The 23,271-nt window shown below is 39.4% G+C and overlaps 1 protein-coding gene across 4 annotated transcripts; it reads right to left on the bottom strand.

Annotated features, from left to right (window-relative positions):
- Nucleotides 1-1,094: 1,094 nt before the first annotated feature.
- On the bottom strand, nucleotides 1,095-16,427 carry shtn2 (shootin 2). Of its 4 annotated transcripts, XM_039823241.1 has the most exons (18): nucleotides 15,973-16,427; nucleotides 15,267-15,544; nucleotides 9,279-9,328; nucleotides 8,803-8,863; nucleotides 8,437-8,531; nucleotides 7,748-7,931; nucleotides 7,383-7,480; nucleotides 7,220-7,301; nucleotides 6,868-6,962; nucleotides 4,465-4,611; nucleotides 4,219-4,372; nucleotides 3,497-3,623; nucleotides 3,194-3,249; nucleotides 2,756-2,853; nucleotides 2,576-2,596; nucleotides 2,442-2,495; nucleotides 2,196-2,325; nucleotides 1,197-1,354 (listed from the first exon to the last, which is right to left on the bottom strand). In XM_039823241.1, exons 5-18 carry the CDS (start codon nucleotides 8,491-8,493, stop codon nucleotides 1,197-1,199), a joined length of 1,461 nt encoding a protein of 486 aa, XP_039679175.1. In that variant the 5' UTR covers nucleotides 8,494-8,531; nucleotides 8,803-8,863; nucleotides 9,279-9,328; nucleotides 15,267-15,544; nucleotides 15,973-16,427. The 4 variants fall into 4 exon arrangements, with proteins under 4 accessions (XP_039679172.1, XP_039679175.1, XP_039679174.1 ...); XM_039823238.1 differs by lacking the exons at nucleotides 15,267-15,544; nucleotides 15,973-16,427 and adding an exon at nucleotides 10,021-11,496 and having other exon boundaries at nucleotides 1,095-1,354; XM_039823240.1 differs by lacking the exon at nucleotides 15,973-16,427 and having other exon boundaries at nucleotides 15,267-15,874.
- Between the last annotated feature and the right edge of the window lie 6,844 nt (nucleotides 16,428-23,271).

The raw sequence follows: 23,271 nt of genomic DNA, 5'->3' as shown, positions 1-23,271 counted from the left end.
TCAGAGGCTGCACGCCTCTGGAGCAAGTAAGGGGTGAAGTGTCTTGCTCAGGGACACATTGGTTGATGTATTGCAGTGGGAATTGAACCCAGATCTCTGAAGAATAATGTTCTTACTATTTTCAAAAAAATATAATAAGAATGTAAAAGGTTTCCATAAGAGACCAAGTGTGTTTTGGTGTATGCTTATTGCACAAAGTTGTGTGCTATCATAGAGAAGGACAGGTGGTTCCCTGAACAAAGGAAACTCTGACGCACGGGTTTAGCTTAAGCCATAACTATAGAGTATTTAAAGGTCATGAGTCTCAAGCAAAGTACATTGAGTAAAAATAACAAGTGAAACAGGAACAGAATGTACCGGTTCGTGTGAAAACATATGAGGATGAGACATAACACAGTGGCCCCCACCCTGGCGTGTTATGAAAAGATAACTGTCCCTGTGCTGGAGAAGAGGGGGCCCAAGAAAGAAAGTATAAGAGATGAGGGGAAGAACAGATCGGGGCTCACCAGGTCAGTCTAGAGATACGTGGACCGACTCCGGCTTTTTGTCTGTTGCTAGGGAAACTTAAGTCCCTGCGTGCTTTGTGATTCCACAGATCTGTGTATTGTAACTCTGATGCTTGACTGATTAAATAAATGTATTTTACTTTATCTTATTGTCTTATTTGGCTCTTGTTTAGGATCAATGTAATACCAAATTAACGAACACGCAGGGATATATATATATATATATATATAGTTCTTTTATTGGAGTGAGACACATTGTCCCAAAAGGGGAGACACAGAGGAGGTAATCCCCATGTCCCACACCAAAGGCATGTGCCATATCCACTGCACCATCACCACCCACTGATCTTATTTGATCCAGAGGTGCTTACAACACAAGTCTTTATTTTAACTTTTCAATAGAGACCAAGATCAACATTTAATTTTATTTTAAATGATCACAAAAGTAATGCATTCATGTATTAATTCAATACATATGCAAATGTATAATTGGTTCCTTTGATAGATACTTTATATATAGATACTTTATTGATCCCCAAGAGGAAATTCAACAAGTCAAAACAAACAAAAAAACATTAAGGAAATCACTTTATCACTAAATTATTAATTTTTTTATTGCAGGTGCAGTTTACTCCACAAACTCATCATCGTATAAAACGGCAATGACAATAAGACTTCCTGTAACTGCTTTCAGTTTTCTTGGCTGTTGAGCAGTGCCGATGCTCTGACGCGAGAGTCTCTCTTCTCTCTATTCTGTTTCAGCCTCCGGAGCACAGGGGCGCTGCCGCTCTCGCCTGCCCAGGGACCATCTCCTGCTGCTGGGACGCACTGTGAACCTGGCCGGGGGTCTGATCAAAAGATTACCTCAGGTTAAGCACAAATACAGACAATGAGAAGTGAAGGATGCAGCTGACCACAGTTATATGACAGAGCACTTTGTTCTGAATATATATATATATATATATATATATATATATATATATATATATATAGCAGAGGCAAAAATACTCATTACGTGCAGTTCAGATGTTGAGCCTGGAAGTGATCTGATGGTTACTTTTCACTCCTTATCTTTCCCTTTTAAGACATTAGTGCATTTGCTTTTTACTTTTTAAATGCCAGATGTCACAGTGCATTACTGTAGCGTAATACTATATATAAATAGCATCAGTAAATATTAATGCAATTACAAAAAAAGCAAAAAGTCATTAAAAATATAAAACAATGAAAATAAAAGACAGGGTTTGACAGCATGTTAGGACCTAGTCACATTTGTATCAGTACCTTTAGAGAATCACTATCAAAGAGACTGAATTTGTTGTCCACATATCTGTCATATGTAACTTCTCCTTTTTTCAACCCAGATCTAACTAAAATGTCTCTCATCATTTCTAACCTCACCAATAGCTTTAATACTGAGAAACTTATCACCGTGCTTCTGCTTCTCACATAGGCTCAAATACAGTCTAAAGGGAATTATTAGGCCTTTAGTTTACTACAGTCCAGCTATCTGTGATGTCCAGCATACCTCTGCCCCTAAATAGATCACTTATATGGACACAAAAGAGACTAGACAATACATAAACAATAGTAACAATAACCAAAAACCCATTTAACGAAAGACAAAACATAAAGCATCATCATTCTTAACACAGAGGAGTGAGAGGACAGCGTGACAGGACAGCGTACCCTGTGTTTGGTCCCTGTTCTCCCCCATGACTCTCCTCCTCCTCTGGAGCACCTGCAGGAGCTCTGCTTCCCCAACATTTCGGCCCCGTCTGGAAGGCACTCTGCGGAGGTGCTGTCGCTTCATGTTGTCCTGGTGTTTAGAATGGTGAAAAGGTGTTTTAAAACACAGTGGCTTGAGTTGCCGTTTATCGCTCTAGGTTTAGGCCAAGTGTTTTGCCTTCACGACACCAATGTGAGTTTAATTACCAGCATTCCTTTCAACTCCACGATAGCTGACTTTCTGTTTTCACTCCTCTGGTCCTGCGAGAAGATTTAAATGTTTTGGAACTGTCACAACTTCTTTATAATAAAAACAAAAAGGAACTATGAGCTTAACTGACCTTCCATGAGTTGTCATCCTCCTGTGAGCAGAGAAGGCCGATGTTAATTATCAGTTAATTATTGTTTACTTTGGATTTTTATACAAGTTCCTCTGGTCATATAAATGTCTAAAATGCGAACACATTACATTCAATGGTAAACAAACAAATGTGAATTACAATTGAATACAATTTGTCCACCTGTATTCTCTTCATGGGCCTCAGGACGATGCCTCTCTTTATTCTCTCCATCATTTCATCCACCGCTTTCGTCTTCAGGTCCAACGAGGGTGCTGCTTCTTAAAGATTAGAGATGGATAACATATTTAAACCTCTAGGACTGAGAGCTCATTGTTGTGGTGTTTGTTAAGTAAGTACTGCATTTAATATGTATTCAAATTAAAGAAATACTTCACCCGCATGCGAGAAAAAACGATTTCTTCAAGAATCCAAGATAAAATGGGCAGATTAATTCATATACAAATGACCATTTTGAGGGTAAAGTATTCCTTTAAGTAGAATATTAAGTGTTGTGTTTGAGAAACCAGAAAGAAAATATCATAAAAATCCAAGATTATTTTAGATTTATCCTGAATTTTAAGGGACATTGTTGCAGTTGAATGAAAGTGTGAGACTCACTGTTTTCAGCTTTACTGGCTCTTTCTTTTCTCCTGCTTCTCAGGAAATCAAGTGAACTTGGCACAGAAAGAGAGAGCGAGAGAGAGAGAGAGAGAGAGAGAGAGAGAGAGAGAGAGAGAGAGAGAGAGATTGATTTCTGGGGTCAAATTGTCATACATAGGGGACCTGGTGTTTTATAATTCATAACTTCTAAAACGTGCAGTCACTAGGGTGTAAAAAGCCTCTGAAACAGTATTCAAACAGTCATGTGAAACTAAGACTGTCCACTGCAACTCCCCATCGCCTGGCTTTAATGAAACATACTTGGTGACAGCAGGGGGAGGAGGAGGAAGAGGGGGAGGAGGCGGCGGTGGAGGTGGAGCAGGAGCGGCTTTCTCCTCTGTTTCATCAATTTCATCCTCCCGGTTCAGTGCATCCCGTAACTGTTTCACTACGAAGGAAGATATCAAAACATTTCCATCATCATCTGTTTCATAAGTTAGCAGAACATTTGCCCATTAAATACAAAATGATTATGATCCATGTTAAATGAAACAAGTGCTCATTCAGAGAGAAAGACACAAGCTGTCTTTTTAGACCTGAGACAAGTACAGTATTAACGACAAGATGAATCAGCGTGGAAGCATTTAAATACACAGCTTGTAGAAACTAGTGCCTGCGAGTGCCTGCGATAGTCATTCATAGATTTCAGTAAGGATATTTTGAAGCACAGATATGCTTACATTATCTTGTGAGGAGGGGGCTGTGAGAAGTCAGGATATCCAAATCTGTGCAGTGAGATGGAGCTGAGGTGGGGTAGGCGAGCGTCAGCCACTACTTATTAATGATGCCTCCAATTAAGCTTTAATATCTTCTTAATTGAACAATATTTTTCAAGATCACGACCAAACACACATTAGAAGAAGTGACATAAGCTACTGAAACCCAAAAGGGGGGTAGAGGAGATTTCACTTCAGTTTCAACATTCAGCCATTGCATTTGACCCATTACACGTGCTACGAAATGTTTTTCCCACTAGTAGCTACCTTCCACCTGGAGCTCCGTGACAGTGCTGTTAGCTTCAGACAGCTGAGTCTTCAAGGCCTTCCTCTCCTCCTCACTCTTCTCCAGCTGTTCTCTCAGGTTCTGCCGCTCAGAGAGGAAGCTGCTCTCTTCCACAGCGCTCGGACTCAGTTTCACCTGAACTCAGGGATGAAAGAAAAAGGGGACATGATGAAGAACATGAACAGACAAACTTTGCTCTAGTATCATGACACTCTCTTTCACCACACCTGGTTCTGGTAATAGCGTTGTATGTCACACAGGGCCGTGCTGATGTTGGAAATTTGTTCCAGCGCCTGCTGCAGCTGCAGGCCGGTCTCTGAGCTCTGCGTCAGCATCACGCTCTCTCTGTGGGCAGCATTCTGCTGCACCAATATCTGACAAGACAAACCAAAATTCACCTTTTGACATCTTTTTGATTATCTGCTTCTATGAAAAAAAAACTAAAAAAAGAAAAGAAATCCATTATTGACAATGAGCCACAATTAGAGCAAGGATAAAGTGAGATCTGAATGGCTGGCTGTTCATTTTCTCCCCCAGGAGGTTGTCACAATTCACGAGTGTTTTCAAACTGGTGATTGACTGAACAATGAATTAGAATTACTCATCGGCTTCATTGAAGAATAGTAACATTGCAAACGGGACGATTTAGCTGTGAGACAAAGCATAATCTTTCCCACATTATGATAAGTGGCTTGTAAGAAAAAAAAAGAAAAATGTCAAGCTTTGCCTTGATTCACTGAGAAAATTGGATACTTACTTCTACGGTGTGACAAATAAATAAGCCAGCTACAGTTGATAATTGTGGTTTAGAGCTAATAAATAATCAGAGTGCTATAAACATACATTTTGTTCTTTTCCTTGTGTGAAGTTTAATATTGTATATACAGGTAAACATGTGGGTATTGATCAGTTAGATCAGATAAAGTTATTAATCCACAAAGGGAAACTAGTTTGGTCTCCCATGCACATCAAGTCACAGCAGACAACAGAAGAAAGATACTGCCACAACCTTACACTTACACAAATTAACACATATTCAAAGAGGACATTCAGTATCTCAGGAGACGGTCTCGCCTCTAAATAAAAAAAACAAGGTATTTAATACCAGTCAAATCATGAAAGGCAGACCAAAAGTAATGTGCCTGAAAACGTGACAAATAAAAGAGGTTTTAATTGGATTTATTTATTTATTTATTTTATCGCCAGAAACGGACCCATTTTAAATATATTGACTCCCCACAAATATCTGAATCAGCCTTGAAACCTATCGTGTGTAATCTAATTGTAATTGTGTCTTCAGCAGAATACAAAAAAACATGATCTCAGCGTATTCTGGTCACATTGGGTTCATTGTTGTATGGACACTTTATGAGAGCAGATCAGAGAACAGTAAGTGTGAGAAAAAGTGTTTTTCATTTCTGTGTTTTTACTGGTAGGACAAACTGAAGCAGCAGGTTTGGTGAGCTCTGTTCTGGCACATGCAGCACGAGGCTCCACGCTGCAAATTACACCGCTCTAATCCCAGGTCTCCCTTCAGCAGAGAGCAATTTTCACACAGCAATTAGCACAATTATTTCATACATACAAACACACAGACACAACCACACAAAGAGAGACAAAGACACACACACACACACACACACACACACACAAAAAAACTCCAAATTGTTTCCTGTTTTGAGGCAATCATTATACCACCATGCATCACAGAGGAGAGGTGTGAATGGTTGGTGTTGTCAAAACACATGAAAACAGACAAATAGTAGTGCATACAAGAGGCATTCAGCGCAGGGGGGTCTTTTACCATGAATTGAGAGTAAAGGGGAGGAATTGTGTGAGCAGTTGGGGGTCCTTTTCACAGGTAAGGACCCCTGCGAGGCGGCCCATTGTGTGCCTGTCCGGTAAATGGAGGACGCTGTGCACAAAGGCGACAATTGCTATATGCTCGGCAAAACATAAAGGTGTCAGGCACAGACAGGTTGTGCTTAAAGACCACTATTCTCCTTTAACGGCAGTGATGACCACTAATTATGGGAAAGGGAGGGGCCAAATGGGAAGAGAAGGAAAGAGAGAGATGTTTCTGAAAGAAAAGGCCTTCATTATAGGAGCAGCTGGGGCAGCAAAAACACATGTGTGTACGTGTGTGTGTGTGTGTGTGTATGTTTTTTGGTAGGTGGATTTTAAGTGAATTGGGTTTTTTTACAACTTGTGTACAAGTGTGTTTCTGCTTTTGTCTTGTGTGAACACTTTGCCTCACACAGAGAGCCTGGATTTGACCAAAGTGTCATCGGTGTGAAAACAGAGAATGGAGACCCCTTCTTCTGTCCCGCCACCTCAACTAAAAGGGTTTGTGTGTGTGTGTGTGTGTGTGTGTGTGTGTGTGTGTGTGTGTGTGTGTGTGTGTGTGTGTGTGTGTGTGTGTGTGTGTGTGCACATCTCGCCCTCCCGCCCTCCCGTCCGACGTCTGTTCACCGTAGCTGCCCGAAGGTCAACGTTCTAACACTCCTGTTCCCTTTCTGTAGCACGACCTGTCACCCTCAGTATCTATAGGTGTGAATGTATGACAAAATGTTTTGTGCTGTGCAGAAAACACACACAAACACACACACAGGCATGCCACGCGCTCACACCTGGTGGGCGAAGACTTCAGCGTGCTGCCGTAGGCCCTGCTCCACCTCCAGCTTCTGAGACATTTCTGTGAACTCCTCTGTGACAAGCTGGGAGACTGTGCGCGCACACACACACACACACACACACACACACACACACACACACACACACACACACAGAAAACACACAAAATTAAGTGGCATTTATGATGGTTTTGACTAAGAAATTAAAAATGAACCTTTGAATGAATGATTTACTGCTTAATAAATTAGTCAATCTCTATCTACTCTACTGTTATTTGGGGGGGAAATATAGATGGATTCATCAAAGAAAATAATTATTAGTTGCAGTCCAAATGTAATGAGGACTCACCGCGTTTGATTTTATTCATGGTCTTGTTCTGTTTGCTCACTTTCCTCAGTATGGCCTCTTTCTCCTTGACCTCCAGAGCTAGCTGAGAGAAAAGGTCTGTGATCAGAGTCCACACACACACAAACACACACACACACACACACACACACACACACACACACACCTGCTCTCTGAGTTGGACCTGCTCTTTGGTCAGATCCTCCACTTGTTGCTCCAGTTGCAGCTTCTCAGCCAGCAGACCGTCCACTGATGCCTGCAGCGCTGACAAACACGTTTTTATATTTTTTATTTTTCACCTATAAGGTTTGCCAAATCAAAGTAAGAGTAACAGCAAAGTATGTCAATACTAACTGATCTGATAATAAATACAATATACTGCAATTCATTAGCTTGGTTTCTTCAACTAATTGGCTAAACTGGAACTCGTTAATTTTTGGCAATTTTTTTGAATTTGGTTTATCGGGCAGAGAAAAAAAATGCCAGTTATCCCAGTTTGATTTCTAAATTTGTTGAGCAGTGTTGTCTAACCTGCTATCTTGGCTTGACTCTCCAGCAGCAGCGTCTCCTCACCGAGATCAACCACATCATCACCGTTAACCGGGGGGTCAGTCTCTGGGTCAAAGGTCAGGGCAGCCAAGTCTTCAGGCAGCTCGGGGATGAACGGCATCAGCATCTGGCTCTTCCTCTTCAGGACTTTGTTCTCTTTGGTCACCTAGGCAACAGGGTAGATGATGGTGAGTCTGGAGGTTTGTTATTTTGATTTTGATCTATTAGTATGAAAGGTAAGGTTTGGGTATATCATCGGATGTACAGTACGTAAAGTGGTATCAGTTTCTTAATATGTCAGGAGAAGAAAAGGAAACAAATGGAAACAAAAGAAAACAAAAAGGATAGGGAAAGGAAACGAATGAAAATGAAATGAAAGCAAAGGAAAATGAAAGAAAAGGAAACCAAACCAAAGGGACTAAAAGGAATAATAAGGAAACAAAAAAAAGCAAAGGAAAGGACAAAGAGATATAGTGAATAAGATAAGAGTGCAGAAAAGATGATAGCAAAGAAGAGGACAGGCCAGGGAAGTAAAGGAATGAAAAGGCATAGGGAAGGATTAGAAAGGAAATACAATAAAAAAAGGAAATGAGAGTAAATAAATAATATCAGGAAAGGACATAGGAAAGGACCAACACTCCAGTAGTAAAAAAACCAAAAAAAAAACATACCTTGACAGCCAGCGCCTCAGCACTCTCCCTGCAGGAGCGCTCAATCTGGAACTGCATCTCCAGCACGTTTATCTCTTTCAACAGCTGATTGGAGACTGGGGATGAAAAGAGGAGAGTTGTTAGTCATCATGGTCATGGTCATAGAAATATAGATTTGATCACACACCTAAAACTGAGTCAGATTATTTTAAGCCCTTTCTGTGTGAAATGTGCATGTCTACATTTGTTTTATCGTCCTTATTTTTGTCCACGCACTGGAGACTTTACATTGCCGATAGATGTGAATTTGAGTGTATGCATACTGGGATAGTTTCCGCCCCCCTTATGGTCCTGAATGGGAACAGAAAAGGAATACATTATTCTTACCTTCCTCCAATTCAGACAGCCTCTGATTGGCTTCATCCCTCTGAATTTCCAGGATCTCACACTAAAAATCAAACAAGCAAAACAGAAGAGATCAATCGCATAACAACAAATTCATGCATCTGATTTTATTCACATCTTATTCTATTATCAGATGGTTGAGGGACAATTGCATTTGTCCCTGTTAATGTAATCAGGTTTGTTTTAAAGCTTTTCTTTCTGTAATCAAATTTATATTGTAATGTTTTTACTTAACAAATGTGGGATGTGAAGGCAAAATAATGCTTTCTCTAACTAAAAATGTAAGACTTTTTAACCAAAGGAAGGCCCTCCAAATCGTGTGGAAAAAAAAGAAACATAACACTGGATGTGCTTGAGCAGGATAATCAGCGTTTCCTTCCATGTTTATTGGCTCCATTGCACATTAGAAAGAGGCATTAATTAACCAGTAATTTACTGCCTGTCACTAACAGTGATACCTGAATGTCTCCCTCATCTTCGGAAGATAAACCACTCTCTCCGTCAGACTCTGTGGGGAAAAGAAAATCATCTCATCTTCATACAACAGACAGATTGTTATACAGGCAGTGGCAACAGAGACCAGAGAAGACGCTGAGCTGGGAGGCGAGATGATCAAACATCCTCACATCCTGTCAACGTGACTGCAAGTGGAATGTTGTAAGGCCGTCTGAAGGAGGTTGGTGAGAGAAATACAGGAAGTGAAATCACAGAAGGATCCTAAAAACATGTTTCACTTTCTGTGGCCTCTGACTCACAGGAGTTTCCGTCTTTTGCTTCACTTTGTCCAACAGACAGAGCTTTGGGTTGGTAAAGCAATAGTTTGGAAAAATTTACTTTCTTGCTGAGTTAGATGAGAACATTGAAACCATTCTCAAATCCAGCCTAAAATAGTCCAGTACATAAAAATTTATATAAAAACACAATGCATTGTTCTTACACCAATTAAACAAATTGGATATAACCATAGACTCTATAAAATAGGATTTAATGTGTTAATTAGTGAGCTTTAGAGGCGCTGGTAGGTGTACAAAATTGAAGCATTTTATTGTTCGTGAAAAGGGAATTTTGAACTATTTCATGCACCGAATCTCCAATGTTTAAAGAAATATTTTTGAAAAATATATTTGCAACTGCTAAAGTCACGATGCAATTAAGACAAGTATCTCAGCACCAGTTTATATCCAAATGGTCAAGTCTTACCTGCCGCTGCACTGTCCTCACCTTGCAACCACATCCTGCCGTCTGCACAGTTTTCAAGTTTTTAGCTCCTTGGTGCAATACACTAGATTAAGCTGCACATTCCAGCACAAACAAAGAACAGCTTTCTGTCTGAGCAGCAATCAACGTATTATGAAGGAAGCAAGTGGGAATTTCTGGTTAAACCCTCCCCCATCGCCTCGATTTCAAAAAGAGGAACTTTCTCCTTACTCTGGCCAAAAAACATTTTAATCATCACAGTCTAATGTGGATTTACTTCTTGTTATCAAATGCATTTTTGATAACAAGAAGTAATGTAATTTCTATGTAAATATTTACTTATATATATATAAAAATTTACTTTTCCCCCCTTTTCATGCAGTGAAAAGAGGAAAATGTAGCCTCTGTCCATGCATGTGGTCTCTAAGGGACGACACTGTCTCTCTACTGCAAGATCAATGTCACTCAAGCAGCTGGAGCAAAGGCAAAGCTGCTTTTATTTCTCTATAAGCATCTGTGTTCAGAGTTCATGACCTCTGAAACATCAGACCTGCCATGGGAACCAAATTCTGGGTGACACATTCCTCCGTAAATTGTTGTGATTTAATTATTCACCTGCCTTCCAGGATATCAAATATTTAATTTTAAAATAAAAATATTACATTTTTAAAACAAGCTCAGTAATTTCCTAAAACAGCTGGGCACTGTAGTTTTTATTAAAAACATTACTCGAACAGGAAAAAATGGTGCATTTGTTGGGACTATTTTCAGCTGCGGATTAATACACATTTGGCTCTCTAGTAGTATTTACAGCATTAGGACTGTACATGTGAGTTCAACTCCGAATAAACAGTGCCTCTATTCATTGTAATGAATTAACATTAATGTGCACATGGTTATTCATAAAATTTAGAAATGAAATTGAAACATGCCAATGTTTGATGGCGACCTTGAATACCTGATTTTTAGATCTTAAATCAAAATTTTGAATAATGATATTGGCAGCAAGATGTCTTTATCTGCAATAGAAACATTGGACAACAACCACTTTTAATCATCTTAAATAATCGTTTTTTAAATCACCTTCAACATGCACATGGACCCGCACAGCTGAAGGATAAAAAGCTGCTGTGATTCATGCCAGTGACGTCCTTGTGATTTAATGAGTCTTTTCTCTCTCAGTGTGTTGCTCTCTTTACAGTCACCACCTGAGCACCACAACCTTCTCCAGCCTGTCATCCCGACCTTTACTAATGATTCTTCACCATGTTAATAAAGGTGAAATTGTCACTTAACATTAGCCGTTGTCTGGTGTTTCATGCAGCGAGCTGCTTTGTCAGCAAACTCCTCATTAAAACTGGGTCTTTAAATTCTGCTTAAGTAAAGATGGATAGATTAGAGAGCTAGCAGGATTTGTTTATGAAACAACACAAAGGGCCCTATTTTAACGATCTGAAACGTATCAAACGTGAAACGCAAGTAGCTTTGTGGGCGGGTCTCTTGCGCCCGACGCAAATCTAAAATGGGTTGGTCTGAAGTAGCTAGGTGTGGTTTGGGCGTAACGTGCAATAAACCAATCAGAGCGTCATCTCACGTTCCCTTTAAGAGCAGGCGCGCTTATTCCATGGCGGATTGCTATTATGACGGCGGATTTGCCTGGCGCACGCCAGAGGGACCTGTCGGGGTGTGGGGGGGCAAAGTAATAAGTTGTCGCGGGGCGCGGTATGGCGTGTTGCGCCTCGCGGCGTACTGTCCTCAAGTCTGGAGAGGATTGCTGCAGCCATGGAGCGTGGGCCTCCAAACGCACCACCTGCACCTGTTGTGCCCCTTCCTCCTCCCCCCACTCCATCTCCGTCCACCCGCTCCACCAGGAGCGCATTGCCACTCCCGGACCAGATCCCGCTGGAGTGTCCATTCCCTCCGTAGTTCAACATCACGTCTCCTTAAGTCCTCTAATATTTCCTCATTTATGTCATGAACACATCCATGATTCATGGAAATGTGTAAAACACAACAAGACACAAAGAATGCTGCGACTTTTTGAGGACTGTACTGTAAAGTGCCTCCTGACCTATCCAAACACATGAAGTGCATTTTCAGTAATATTTTTCCTCATAATTATGTATGGTTTGCAAAAATGGGAACTGCTGCATCCGTATAGATGAGAGAAGCAAAGTGTATGCGCGTTGTGCACACGCTACATTATGGCCAAGCATGCGCCCCTAAAATAGCATCTGAATAACGCGCTACTAACTTTAGACCAGGTTTTTCCTGGTCAGTGGCGGAATTGTTTTCTGAAACTGCAAAATAGCACCAGGGAACGTTTGCGCCGGAACACGCCTCCTCTTTTCGTTGAACCGCCCCCGGGAGCGTAAACACATTCCCTAATTTACCGACGTGCGTCTGTGGAGGGAAAAGTCCGCTGTGCGTCGGGTGCAAAATAGGAATGATACATGCGTCGGTGTACAAAGGCAATTGCACTGAGTGCAAGATAGGGCCCAAAGACTAATTATAGTGACATTTAGCCTACTGAAGGAAGACTGACTAAGTTACCACCCTATATGCATTTAGGACATGGGAAAGGAAGGAATCATGGCGACAGGGAAACTTTGTCCAATAATAGCCTGCTTTAATTAATAAAATCACAACAGGTGGTCAAAGTGGGGATTTGAACATTAAATACCAAAGAATAGGCCTATGCCAGATAGGCCGTTATCTAGCTATCTGGGCAAAGATGCTGCAGGCAATGCAATGTCATGAGCGGCATGGAGCGAATTCAATCAGTCTGATAGACTGATTTAATTCTACATCCTGAATACCCTACATCCTCTAAAGGTTCACGTTCTCATGCACAGAACAACAGACCATATGTGTCTCAATTATATAAAAATTTCTTTCTAAATACAAATGTGGTGTTTTAAACAGGAAACTGTGATTCCTAATCAACATGAAAAGAGAAATGTTAAATTCTATTTTTTCTTTTTATATATTAATAGTCAAACTAATTCTCAAAAAATGTCACCATTAATAACAATAAGTTTACTTTGAAATCTATGACTTTTAAACACCAAATTCTTTCTTTTCCCCCAAAACTACTCAAAGTTCAACAGGTTGCAATTTGTGCTCGACTGGCATCTAGTGGCCACTACAGGTCCAAATGTTCAAAATCAATGTATTGGTCCAATCCGTGCTCCACATCTCAGACAAGACAGTGATAGACAAGACAGTTATTGTCTTTTCAAAAGTTTTCTATCAGAAGTGGGATTCGAACCCACGCCTCGGACACCAGCAGCCGCCCGAGCGGCTGTCTAATGTTGAAAAATGCTGTCGTAGTTTTAACATTCGCAACCAATGACGTTCACGGCTTCAACATTCTACAACCAATCACATTCGTGGCTTCAACATTGCTTCATCATCCAGCGACGAATCGTCTTCCCAGCTCCAAGCAAGCTACGATATTTGTTTTTCCGGAGGAGGCCGCCATCGTTCGTATCTACTCAAGCGAAATGGTGAGTGTTTATTACAGTGCTGTATGTATATATCATATATTTAAGTATAGAAGTAATTTAGCATTGTCATTTTGTCATATCAATTTAGTTATCAAACGTAACGTTATCAAACTCTCTGTCTCGTCTGCCGAAGTTTGATAATGTAAAGGTGGATTTTAGGTAACGTTAGGTTATGAGTGTTTTGACAACAAAAAACATTGACTGTGAAGGAGAATATTTAAACCCAATTTGTAAATGTAGATGTATAAACGAATAGGACGTAACATGGTTGTCACGTGAATATACAACTTGACGTTAATGTGAACGTTAATATTAGTTAACGTTGCACTGTTAGTGCACAGTTAGCTGGTGTCTAACTTCTGTTTAATGCCACTATTTTACCATGCCAGTATTTTTCACGTTAACACTTTTATGGTGGGTATACGTGCAGTTTAGTGTCCCAAATTCCCCATACAATGTCCGTAATTATAAACCTACTAAACCACCTGTTTAACAGGTGTTTGGGGTTAGGGCAATCTGTCTCAAAGAAGACCCTCATCATTTGGGACACTCAGTTTTTGGAAAATAATTTGGGACACTAAACTGCACATATACCTTTATGGTGATCATTTACCATTAGTGTTAATTATTATAACATTACTGTTAATCACTGTGATTGTGTGACGTTAACACTAATGGTTAATGATCACCATAAAAGTGTTAATGTCACACAATCACAGTATTAATAGTATGTACACTGTTCAAGTTGTGTTATTATTTACAATATTGTGGCCTTTCTAACTCTTCTGAGAAGAAATGACATAAATGTAGGCCTAGTATGACAAGTTAATGACAACGTAGATATTATATCCATTATATGTAATGCCAGATTATTCATTAGATTATTAATATTATGGCTATGCTATTAACTCTGTCTTGTCTTGTCTTCTGACTATCTGCCTAAAAAAATATACAACTAGCTTTCTAATTAATGATATTTATCAGCACACACTAAGAATACATATTTATAATGGGAATCTGGTTAATTCATGAGCTGTGTTTCAAACACAGACATAATATAGCCTATGTAGCTTATGCCACCCATTGTGTTTTTCATATGGTTATTACAATATAACAATATTTTTTTTTGTATTGATGTCACCAAACTAGGCAAAATCACACAAAGCGATGGGAGACTCTGGAGTGGATGACACGCCTGAGAAAGTTTGCCAGCACAGGGGCCCGGCCTGCAGGTGAGGGAAACAGGCCTCACAAAGGGAGGTGCGTGGTTGCCCGAGTTCAGATGTGCCAGAGGCTCAACATCGTTATGAGTCTTTCCATCTACACCTCAACCGCTTCATACCAGGTTTTTGTCTATCAGACATGTTGACTCATCTGTGGCATAGTCCATGAATATTTCATAATTTAATATTTAATAATGTATTTCTAGGGACCAGTGCCAACAGCCTGAATTTCCAGGTGTACCTGCCGGAAGGACTGCACAGGTGGAACCAAGACCGCGGTAGTGCTGCCCTGTCTACTGGACCATCTGCTTTACGCAGCTACTCAGGTGACCTGCTTCACTGCGTCAACCAAAATTTCGAGAAGCTGTTCAGCAGGAAGATGGTCCCAGATTTCTGTCCACCTTCCTGTTACACTGGTAAATATGTCTGAAATGTTTGTATTTATTTTATTATTTATTAACTGATTTGGACACGTGTCAGAAATTAAGTTTAAACTTCTGACAATAATGCACTTTACCTCTATTGTTTCAAGAGAGCTTATTGGGATACAGTATCTCTTCCGGCAGACTGGTCAGGCCCATGCACCCTGATTCAGAGGAGACTGCTCAGTTAGTCGAGGAGCACAACATGGAGGACAACCTGGAGGAGGATGAGGGCTTCTCTGATATCACAGATGACCCCACAATGCTGTACTGGAGGCTCAGACTTCAGCCTCTTCCTCCTCCACCCAGGCTTCTTCTTCCTCCACCACATCCATCCAGATACTTACGCAGCGCCTTAGACCGCTCGGCCATCCTGACATAAGAGACATAATACAATACAATCACACAGTACTTTAATAGACCTCAATCATGGATGTATTAAGAGATGCGCGCAGGAATAATTTCGCTGGGTACACAGTGGGTACACAGTGCAAATGTGCGCGCATGCCTGTGTATCTGCTGTGTACGCGCTTACACACTTTCCTCCGCTACCTGCCGGCTGCCGCTAATCTCTCTCTCCTTTCCTTTGCACGTTATTAATAGTAACGTTAAGCTACTTTCACATCCTGTCGACAACCTTTTAGTGACATAATAAAATAAAATATCTTTAAAATGAAGCAAACGATGCAAGACGGAAAATGACTAGCTAGAACCACACTTTAATATAAGTTATATAAAAAAAAGCAGATCCCGTCATTGATCAGCATAGGAAAAGAAATAGGCCTACCACGACGGACTTACTGATGCCGGGGAAAAAAACGCTTTCATCCGATACATGGTGCAGCCACTGCCACTTCGAAAACCAGCCTGGCTGAAATGGTCGTTTTAAATGTTTACCGTCCCAAATTATCTATTCCTTGAAAAGCCGGAGTTTGGCCGACATGACTTCTCAAATCCACCAGCAGCGGCGGGCGATAACGTCACAGATGTGGTTAACGTTAGCTCAAGCCGATGCTCCCCTGGCTCTTAAAACTGTGTCACAGACACGCTCGGCTCGTGCTACAACTAGGCACTGTATTCTCATTTTTCTCTAGATATTTTAGGTCCTTTTGAGATTTTATAAGTGAAAAAAATCCAATATTCTTTACTGCGCCATTGATTAGCTCCAGCTAACGCCAAAACCCTCCACAGGTTAGCTAGCTGGCTGAACTTTGACCTGAAGTGATGACGCTGTCATTTCAAATTGGTAATTAAAGAGGTAATTAAATTTGCACATTTTAAACATGTAAAAGGTATATATATATATATATATATATATATATATATATACCTTTTACATGTACATATATATAGATAGTAAAAGTTACTATCTGTAGTTTTAAAACTGTAACCCCATTAACATTCAGTTTCATCAAATATTTAATGTGATTGATAGGTTCAAACCCTATTTTTTTAAAGTCTATGAATCTATGATTCGAACCCAGCGCTCCATGTTTTTATGGCTGCATCAGTCCATTAAATAAAAATATTTTTGATGTTTTCTGCTGCATTTTATAAAGATTTTTCTTTTTGGTCTGTATTTCACTCTAAGTAAAATGGTTGGTAAAATATATGTAGTTATTTTTCAATTTTCTAAATGGGTTGCCTCCCCAGAACACCTGCCAGTGTATGATGCACTCTATTTAGGAGCAGTCTAATCTAAAAAAAAATTCTGCATGTGGTCATAAGATAAAACAAATAATAATAATAATAATAATAATAATAATAATAATAATAATAATAATAATAAAGACATGAATAGGGAGAATAAACTGAAGAGGTGAAAAGTTACAGTGTAGTTGCAAGTATGAACAATTTAAAAAAAAGTATAAATGCAATGTCTTTTGCAGGTCATACTGTAGCATTGGGGCTAAAATAATTATTGTCTTTATTTGTAATTAATCAAGTTGGTTCAACAAACAATTAAAAGGCAGATATTGCCATGGTAACAGACAGACAGACAGGACAGCATGAAACAATAATAAAGGCATGGGCACCATCTTACTAAAACAATTTTTTAACCTTTAATTTTAATTGGTCTTTAAAATCATTAAGAGTCAAGTTTTTTTCTACATAGAGGCAGAAACTGTGACGGGTTTCCTCCCAAACTCTGCTGCACCTCTGGTTGAGGAGCGTCAAAAAAAGCAAAGGCAATGCAGCTTGTCTTCTTTACATCTCTGCCATGATTGGCTCAGACATCACACATGCCTTTCATCCTGAAAATCTCAAACCTGGCAACGCCTCCTTCATCTGCATCCACACACAGTGGTGTAGCACAGAATCCTGGATCCTGTACATACACATTCTCTATGAGCCCCTCCCAGCAGCCATTGGTGTTTATTCTAGTCTCTTTGTGGGCCCTCTTCACATGAGGACCCTGTGGACTCAATCCCCATTTTGAAACCCCCAGTCCGACGCCCCTGTCCACACATGTCGAGGTTTAATAAAGCTACAGCGTCTGGTTAGTGCAGCAGCATCTGGTTGTTTGATAGACATTTGATTGACAGATCGTAGGGTTTCAACGCCATTGATCTTATGTATTTTTGGGCATTTGGCAAATAGGAGACACTCGTTATTATGTGCTAAAATGTGTGAAATGAGCAAAACAATCTAGTAAAAGATTAATAGAGAGCGACACAAACACACACTCACACAAACACACACTCACCTGCTCAGGCTCTGGCCTACTCAGCACTAATGACTGTGTGATTGGATTATCCGGCTTTTAGCAGCACCACAGTTGCAGCTGAAAGAGATGCTAACCTGCAAAGGCCAAGCTGGGGTGAACGAGAGGTCAGTGGGGTCGCAACCTTTGCATATGAGGGTGCCTTGGGCGGGACGGAAGAAGAAGAGAGGCGGGGAATGAAAGACTAGTGATAAGAGGATTTTTTTTTTTAATAGAAGAATGGTGACAGACAGGATCCATGTTTCTGGGAATTCAGAGAGGAGGATGCTGAAAAGAGAGGGGGAGGGAGGTTTGAAACAGTGAGACAGGATGCATTGTGACAGAAGAGCCTCACAGACACTGCTGGCCTCCTGTTGACTCCACTGTACACTGGAAACACAAACAAACAGAGCCGCCAGCTCCATTCACTCTCCTTTTTCTCTCTCGCACTTTCTCCCCTGTATATCAATAAAAAAAACTGTGTCCGAGCCATTACATTTTGTCCAAACAAACCTCAAAAATGAGGCTATCATTCCCCATGACCCCAAACTATCCTTTAACCATCTGCTAGGAGGAAGCAGGGATTTTTAAAAGAGCTTAATGGGATATTTAATATGTGGGTCACCCGTTTACCACTTCATATTACCTCACCATGTAGTCACAGATTTAAAGTGCGCTCACGTTACTGTATTTTATGAGTCACTACTACGCTGATGTAGGCTCGGAGAATAATTGAGGCTGCAGGTGTAAATGAATGAGTCCAGTCCAAAGCTGCATGTGAGTCAATTCCCTGCTGGGGATTTGTCTCTGCATTAGTTTAGACCAGAGGATGATGATTTAGTAGAGTCAGTAAATGACAATATTCTCATCACACCCAAACAGATTCACACACTGATCCACTGAACTGAGGGAGGACATCTACAAATGTGTGCTGGCTACTGCTGTTATTGATCATCCTGCAAACTATACAGACTCCACAGGTCTAAGTTGAAGTTCAGGTTGAAGTTCTTACCTGCAAACTTTATCGTAGATGTAATCATTAGTGGATTTTATGTCATTTAATTGTACATTTATTGCAATATTATATTTAATTCATTTTCTAACTAATTTATCCTGTAATGGGCCATGGTTTGTATGAATACAAAGGTATTGTATATTAATCTCCTTTTGTTTTACTGTGCCTCTATACTCTTCTCCAAAAATGTTTGAAAATGTGTGAAGTCCCTAAAGCTAGTACTGATCTTGTTTATTTAGTCTTAGATCAAATATTGCTTGTAATAAATCATACGTTTTATTAATTATGTTGGTGGTGTGCTGCTCCTGTTGCAACCTGTGGCTTGCAGAAAGACTGTAATGTGCCTCTGTGGTGTTGAACACTGTTGTGTCCTTTAATGTTTTTACCCTTTACTTTCATCTTTCAACCACTACTAAATTTAGTATGTGTGATAGAGTGTTTTGTGTTTATTATATTTGCAAACCCATTTGTCTCAAATCCCCTCTTGACAGATGAATAAAGCATTTTCAATTTTAATTGAGTTGAATCATGTGTCATTCTATTTTCTTGTTCTTGTGTTGTTGAACAGTAGATTTAAGAAGTTTCTCTTATTTAAAAAAATAAATAAATGAAAAAGCATGCTCACCACTGATGTCCATTATGTCTCACTATAAACGTTTTATAATGGGTGAATGCATTAAAAGTGCTACATGGAGTTTAGTTGATTGATGTATTCTTGTCAGCTAAGCTATAAAACACCATTATTTATAAACACCATGATTATCATGGTATGTCACCACCATTATTATATATACATATATATATATATCCCTGCAGACAAAATAATAATCTAAACTTGTCAAGGCCATATTTGCTGTAATTTCCTCCAACATTAAACACTCTTAAAAATGTTAACTATAAGACCAATATTCACTCTCACAGGCTGTATGAGTGTATTAATAACTGGAGCTGGTGGTTTTTCCACCCTGAGCTCTGTAGGTGTCACTCTAACTCTGTGATCGGCCACTTGTTGCTCTGCCAAATCTCTTCAACAGGTTCCTCGTTCAGTACTCAGCTCTAAATCTTCAGAACTGCAGGGGAAGACAGTTACATTTGTAATTTGAATAGAAAAATAATACTAACAAATGTAAAATGTATATGTAAAAACATACAGTATATCAAAAGTTTTGTATGTAATGAAAAATAATCTGCACAGCACAGTGCATCTTTGCTTTTTTTACTATTGCTTTGGGAGCTACAGTAAGAACCAGTATGGGAATTCTATGATTTTCTATTTGATATTTCCTGTTTTGTTTATAATGAAAAAAAAACGTATTTAATTTCTGCACACATGCCAGACTGAACTCTAAACGTCTGTAAGTAAAGAACACAACACTATAGCCTCTGTGCTGCCAACAAAATACCAGACACACTGTCAGTGTCCTCCGTTGTTGGCTTTTGCCCCGTCTACTGTAACGTCAGCTACATCACCGTCATCACAGTGATGATGTCAGATGGGAAGCCGTCTGCTGAACCCGGCACAAAGTGGCACAGACGGGCCCGATCACCGTCTCCGGGTCATGACAGGAGAGGAAGCAGGGTGTCTGGTCATGGTGGGCACACAGCGGCACCGTCTGCAGCTGAACACACAGACACACACACACACACACACACACACACACACACACACACACACACACACACACACACACACACACACACACACACACACACACACACACACACACACACACACACAGAAATTCACAGTTACATGTATTCACACACTGCAGCTGATAGATGCTGACAGAGACATCTGTCTGTCTGGGAATTAACAGCAGAAATTATCATTTTCTTTGTTACACAAAAATATTCCATTACCTTTCGCCCTTAAAATCATAACGTGCTGTACGTTTAGTCACCTCACCTTGATTGCTGCTTATTTTCTCTTCAACAAGCGTCAGAGCGAATTTGTTGTTATCAGTGTGGAAAATCATTTGACATCAATTACCTGATTGCTCTAAACACACTCTTATTTCTTCCGAATACTGGTTTGAAATCCAATAATTTCTGTTTCAATGACAATGATCTTAAATTTATTTCCTGATATATTTCACTGCAAATGGACATATTTGAATGAACAACACAATTCTAAATTAATCGGGATGTTTCTCAGAGTAGAGTTGTCATTTGATAATTAATATACTGTACACACATACCGATAAGCATAAACATGACTTGCTTCAAGTTCAACCAGTAGGGAGATTATAAATATGCTGCTCTGTAAAAGTCTCAGGGGGCAAAGGTCAAGACCAGACTGTCCACACACTGTAAAAAAGTACAGACCCATTTAGTTATGTCCACTTATTTCTTATTTTTAACTGAACACGCTTATACAAGTTTTGGATTTTGAACTCAACTTTATGAGTTTTTGAAAGTTAAACTTGCATTTATTCATTGGGTCCACTATTTAAATTTTTTATCAGATATGTATGTTTTGATTGAACATGGGTATGTAAGTTATCAGTTGAAAAAAAAGTGTATGTGTTGCAACAAAAAATGGTTGCCTTTCGATTTTAAAATAACCTGTCTTCACAGCATAGTTAAAGCTGCGGACAGAATAAATTGATTATACAACGCAGATAAGTGATGTAGCCTATGCAAATTTCTACTAAAATACAACAAGTGTTGTGGCAAACAACAAAGCACTAGTGGGAGGAGGGAGTACCTGTCAAAGGCTTGTGAATTGTGAATTTGGCATTTCACTCTTCTCTTATTGAAATGTACTTGAAAAGTACTTTTCAAAGTCAAACAGCCTACCACATTTAGCCCAACCCCAATCTACATACTGCAGTCAGGTGCAATTGGTTCATTGGCTGGTCAATTCCCATGATGCAAGGCGGTAAATAGAGTTGTGTTAAAATTTGCTGAAAAGTTTGCAATTTGTTCGGAATTGTTTGTTTGAATTCCGTTTATTAAACGTGTGCTTGAATGTAGTGTTTTGTTGCCTGGTAATTGTCATTGTTGTGCTGGTTTACATTTGTAACCATGAGTTAAGTGACTGTTATGTTTGATAAGAAGAGCTGGAGTATTGCAGCATTAGACTTTGAGCAGTAATAGGCTTCCTTCAGCTATTCATCTGTGGTGTGTCACTTCATTAGCCCAAGTGACACAAGATCAGAGGCTTTAGAGGGACCCCTATTTTGCATGGGGCCCTGGGGCGGCTGCACCCAAGCACCCACACTATCTCCACTATAAATGTGGTTATGTTATTGTAACTTTAAACCGTGAGTTGTAATAGAGCAGAAAAGTATGTCTGTTATACTAGGCAAGGAAGGTTTCTTGCATTATTAAAGAAAGTAATTTATTTGTTTTAACTTAAAGTATGAAGTTAAACTAAGTAATTAAAAGTTAAATCAACTAAAATAACAACTTTAACAAAACTAGAACACTGTAGTTACATCACCCTCATTAACTTTAATTTCTAAGTTGAAACAAAAGCAGTCTTCAAGTTGAGTGAACTTCGATTTTCAAGGCTGAAGGTGAACTTTCATTTCCAAGTTAAACTACCATGAAATTTATTACAGTGTGTGATCTTTTAGTAAAAACATTAGTCTGCTTAAGTTGAAAGTATAAGTTCAATTGCTGCCTTAAAAACATGAGTACACCTAACTTGAAAAGACAATTGGTATGAATACAGTTAGTTGAAATTAAATGTAAAATTGTATGTTTGTTTAACAAAAGGAAGCAAGTTTCCTTGAATATACAATGTAAGATAGATGGTTGTTTTAACTCACAGTATCAAGTTCTAACAATAAATTATTATTAATTAAACATCTTCTCTAACTTACCTTCGTGAGTTGAAATAGCATACAATTGTATTTTTGCTTGACAAGAGGAAGCAAGTTTCCTTGAGTGGACAATGTAGTATTGATAGTTGTTTTAAATCACAGTATCAAGTTCAAACAATAAATGATCATTAATTAAACATATTCTATAATCTAACTTTGTGGGTTGAAACAACACTATTCTTAATGTTGGCTTTACTCACATTTTTAAGGCAGCAATTGAACTTAAATTTTTAAGTAGAACCCCCCTGATAATTTTTACAGTGCATATACATGCAGGCTGGATTGAGAACCTTATTTGGTATTTGTTGAACAAATAAAACTATGAATTGCTATTGTTTTTAATACTGAGATTAAGGTGGTCACAACTCCTGACTTGCTCTCATTCAGCTGAAACTGTGCATTGGTCTCACAGCATTACTCGGTCTCTTCTCACAAGGTTACACTCTCAGTCCACACCACACTACAAGTGTTCGGTTGAAAGGTCTATGAGAAGTAAAAGTCCAGTATCAAAACAATTTACAAACACAATGTTAAAAGAGAAGATGGGAAGA

Source organism: Perca fluviatilis, chromosome 14, assembly GCF_010015445.1.
Source record: "Perca fluviatilis chromosome 14, GENO_Pfluv_1.0, whole genome shotgun sequence".
Classification (NCBI taxonomy): domain Eukaryota; kingdom Metazoa; phylum Chordata; class Actinopteri; order Perciformes; family Percidae; genus Perca; species Perca fluviatilis.
The sequence above is the reverse complement of the archived record's forward strand: the minus strand, read 5'-3'. Positions and strand labels throughout refer to the sequence as shown.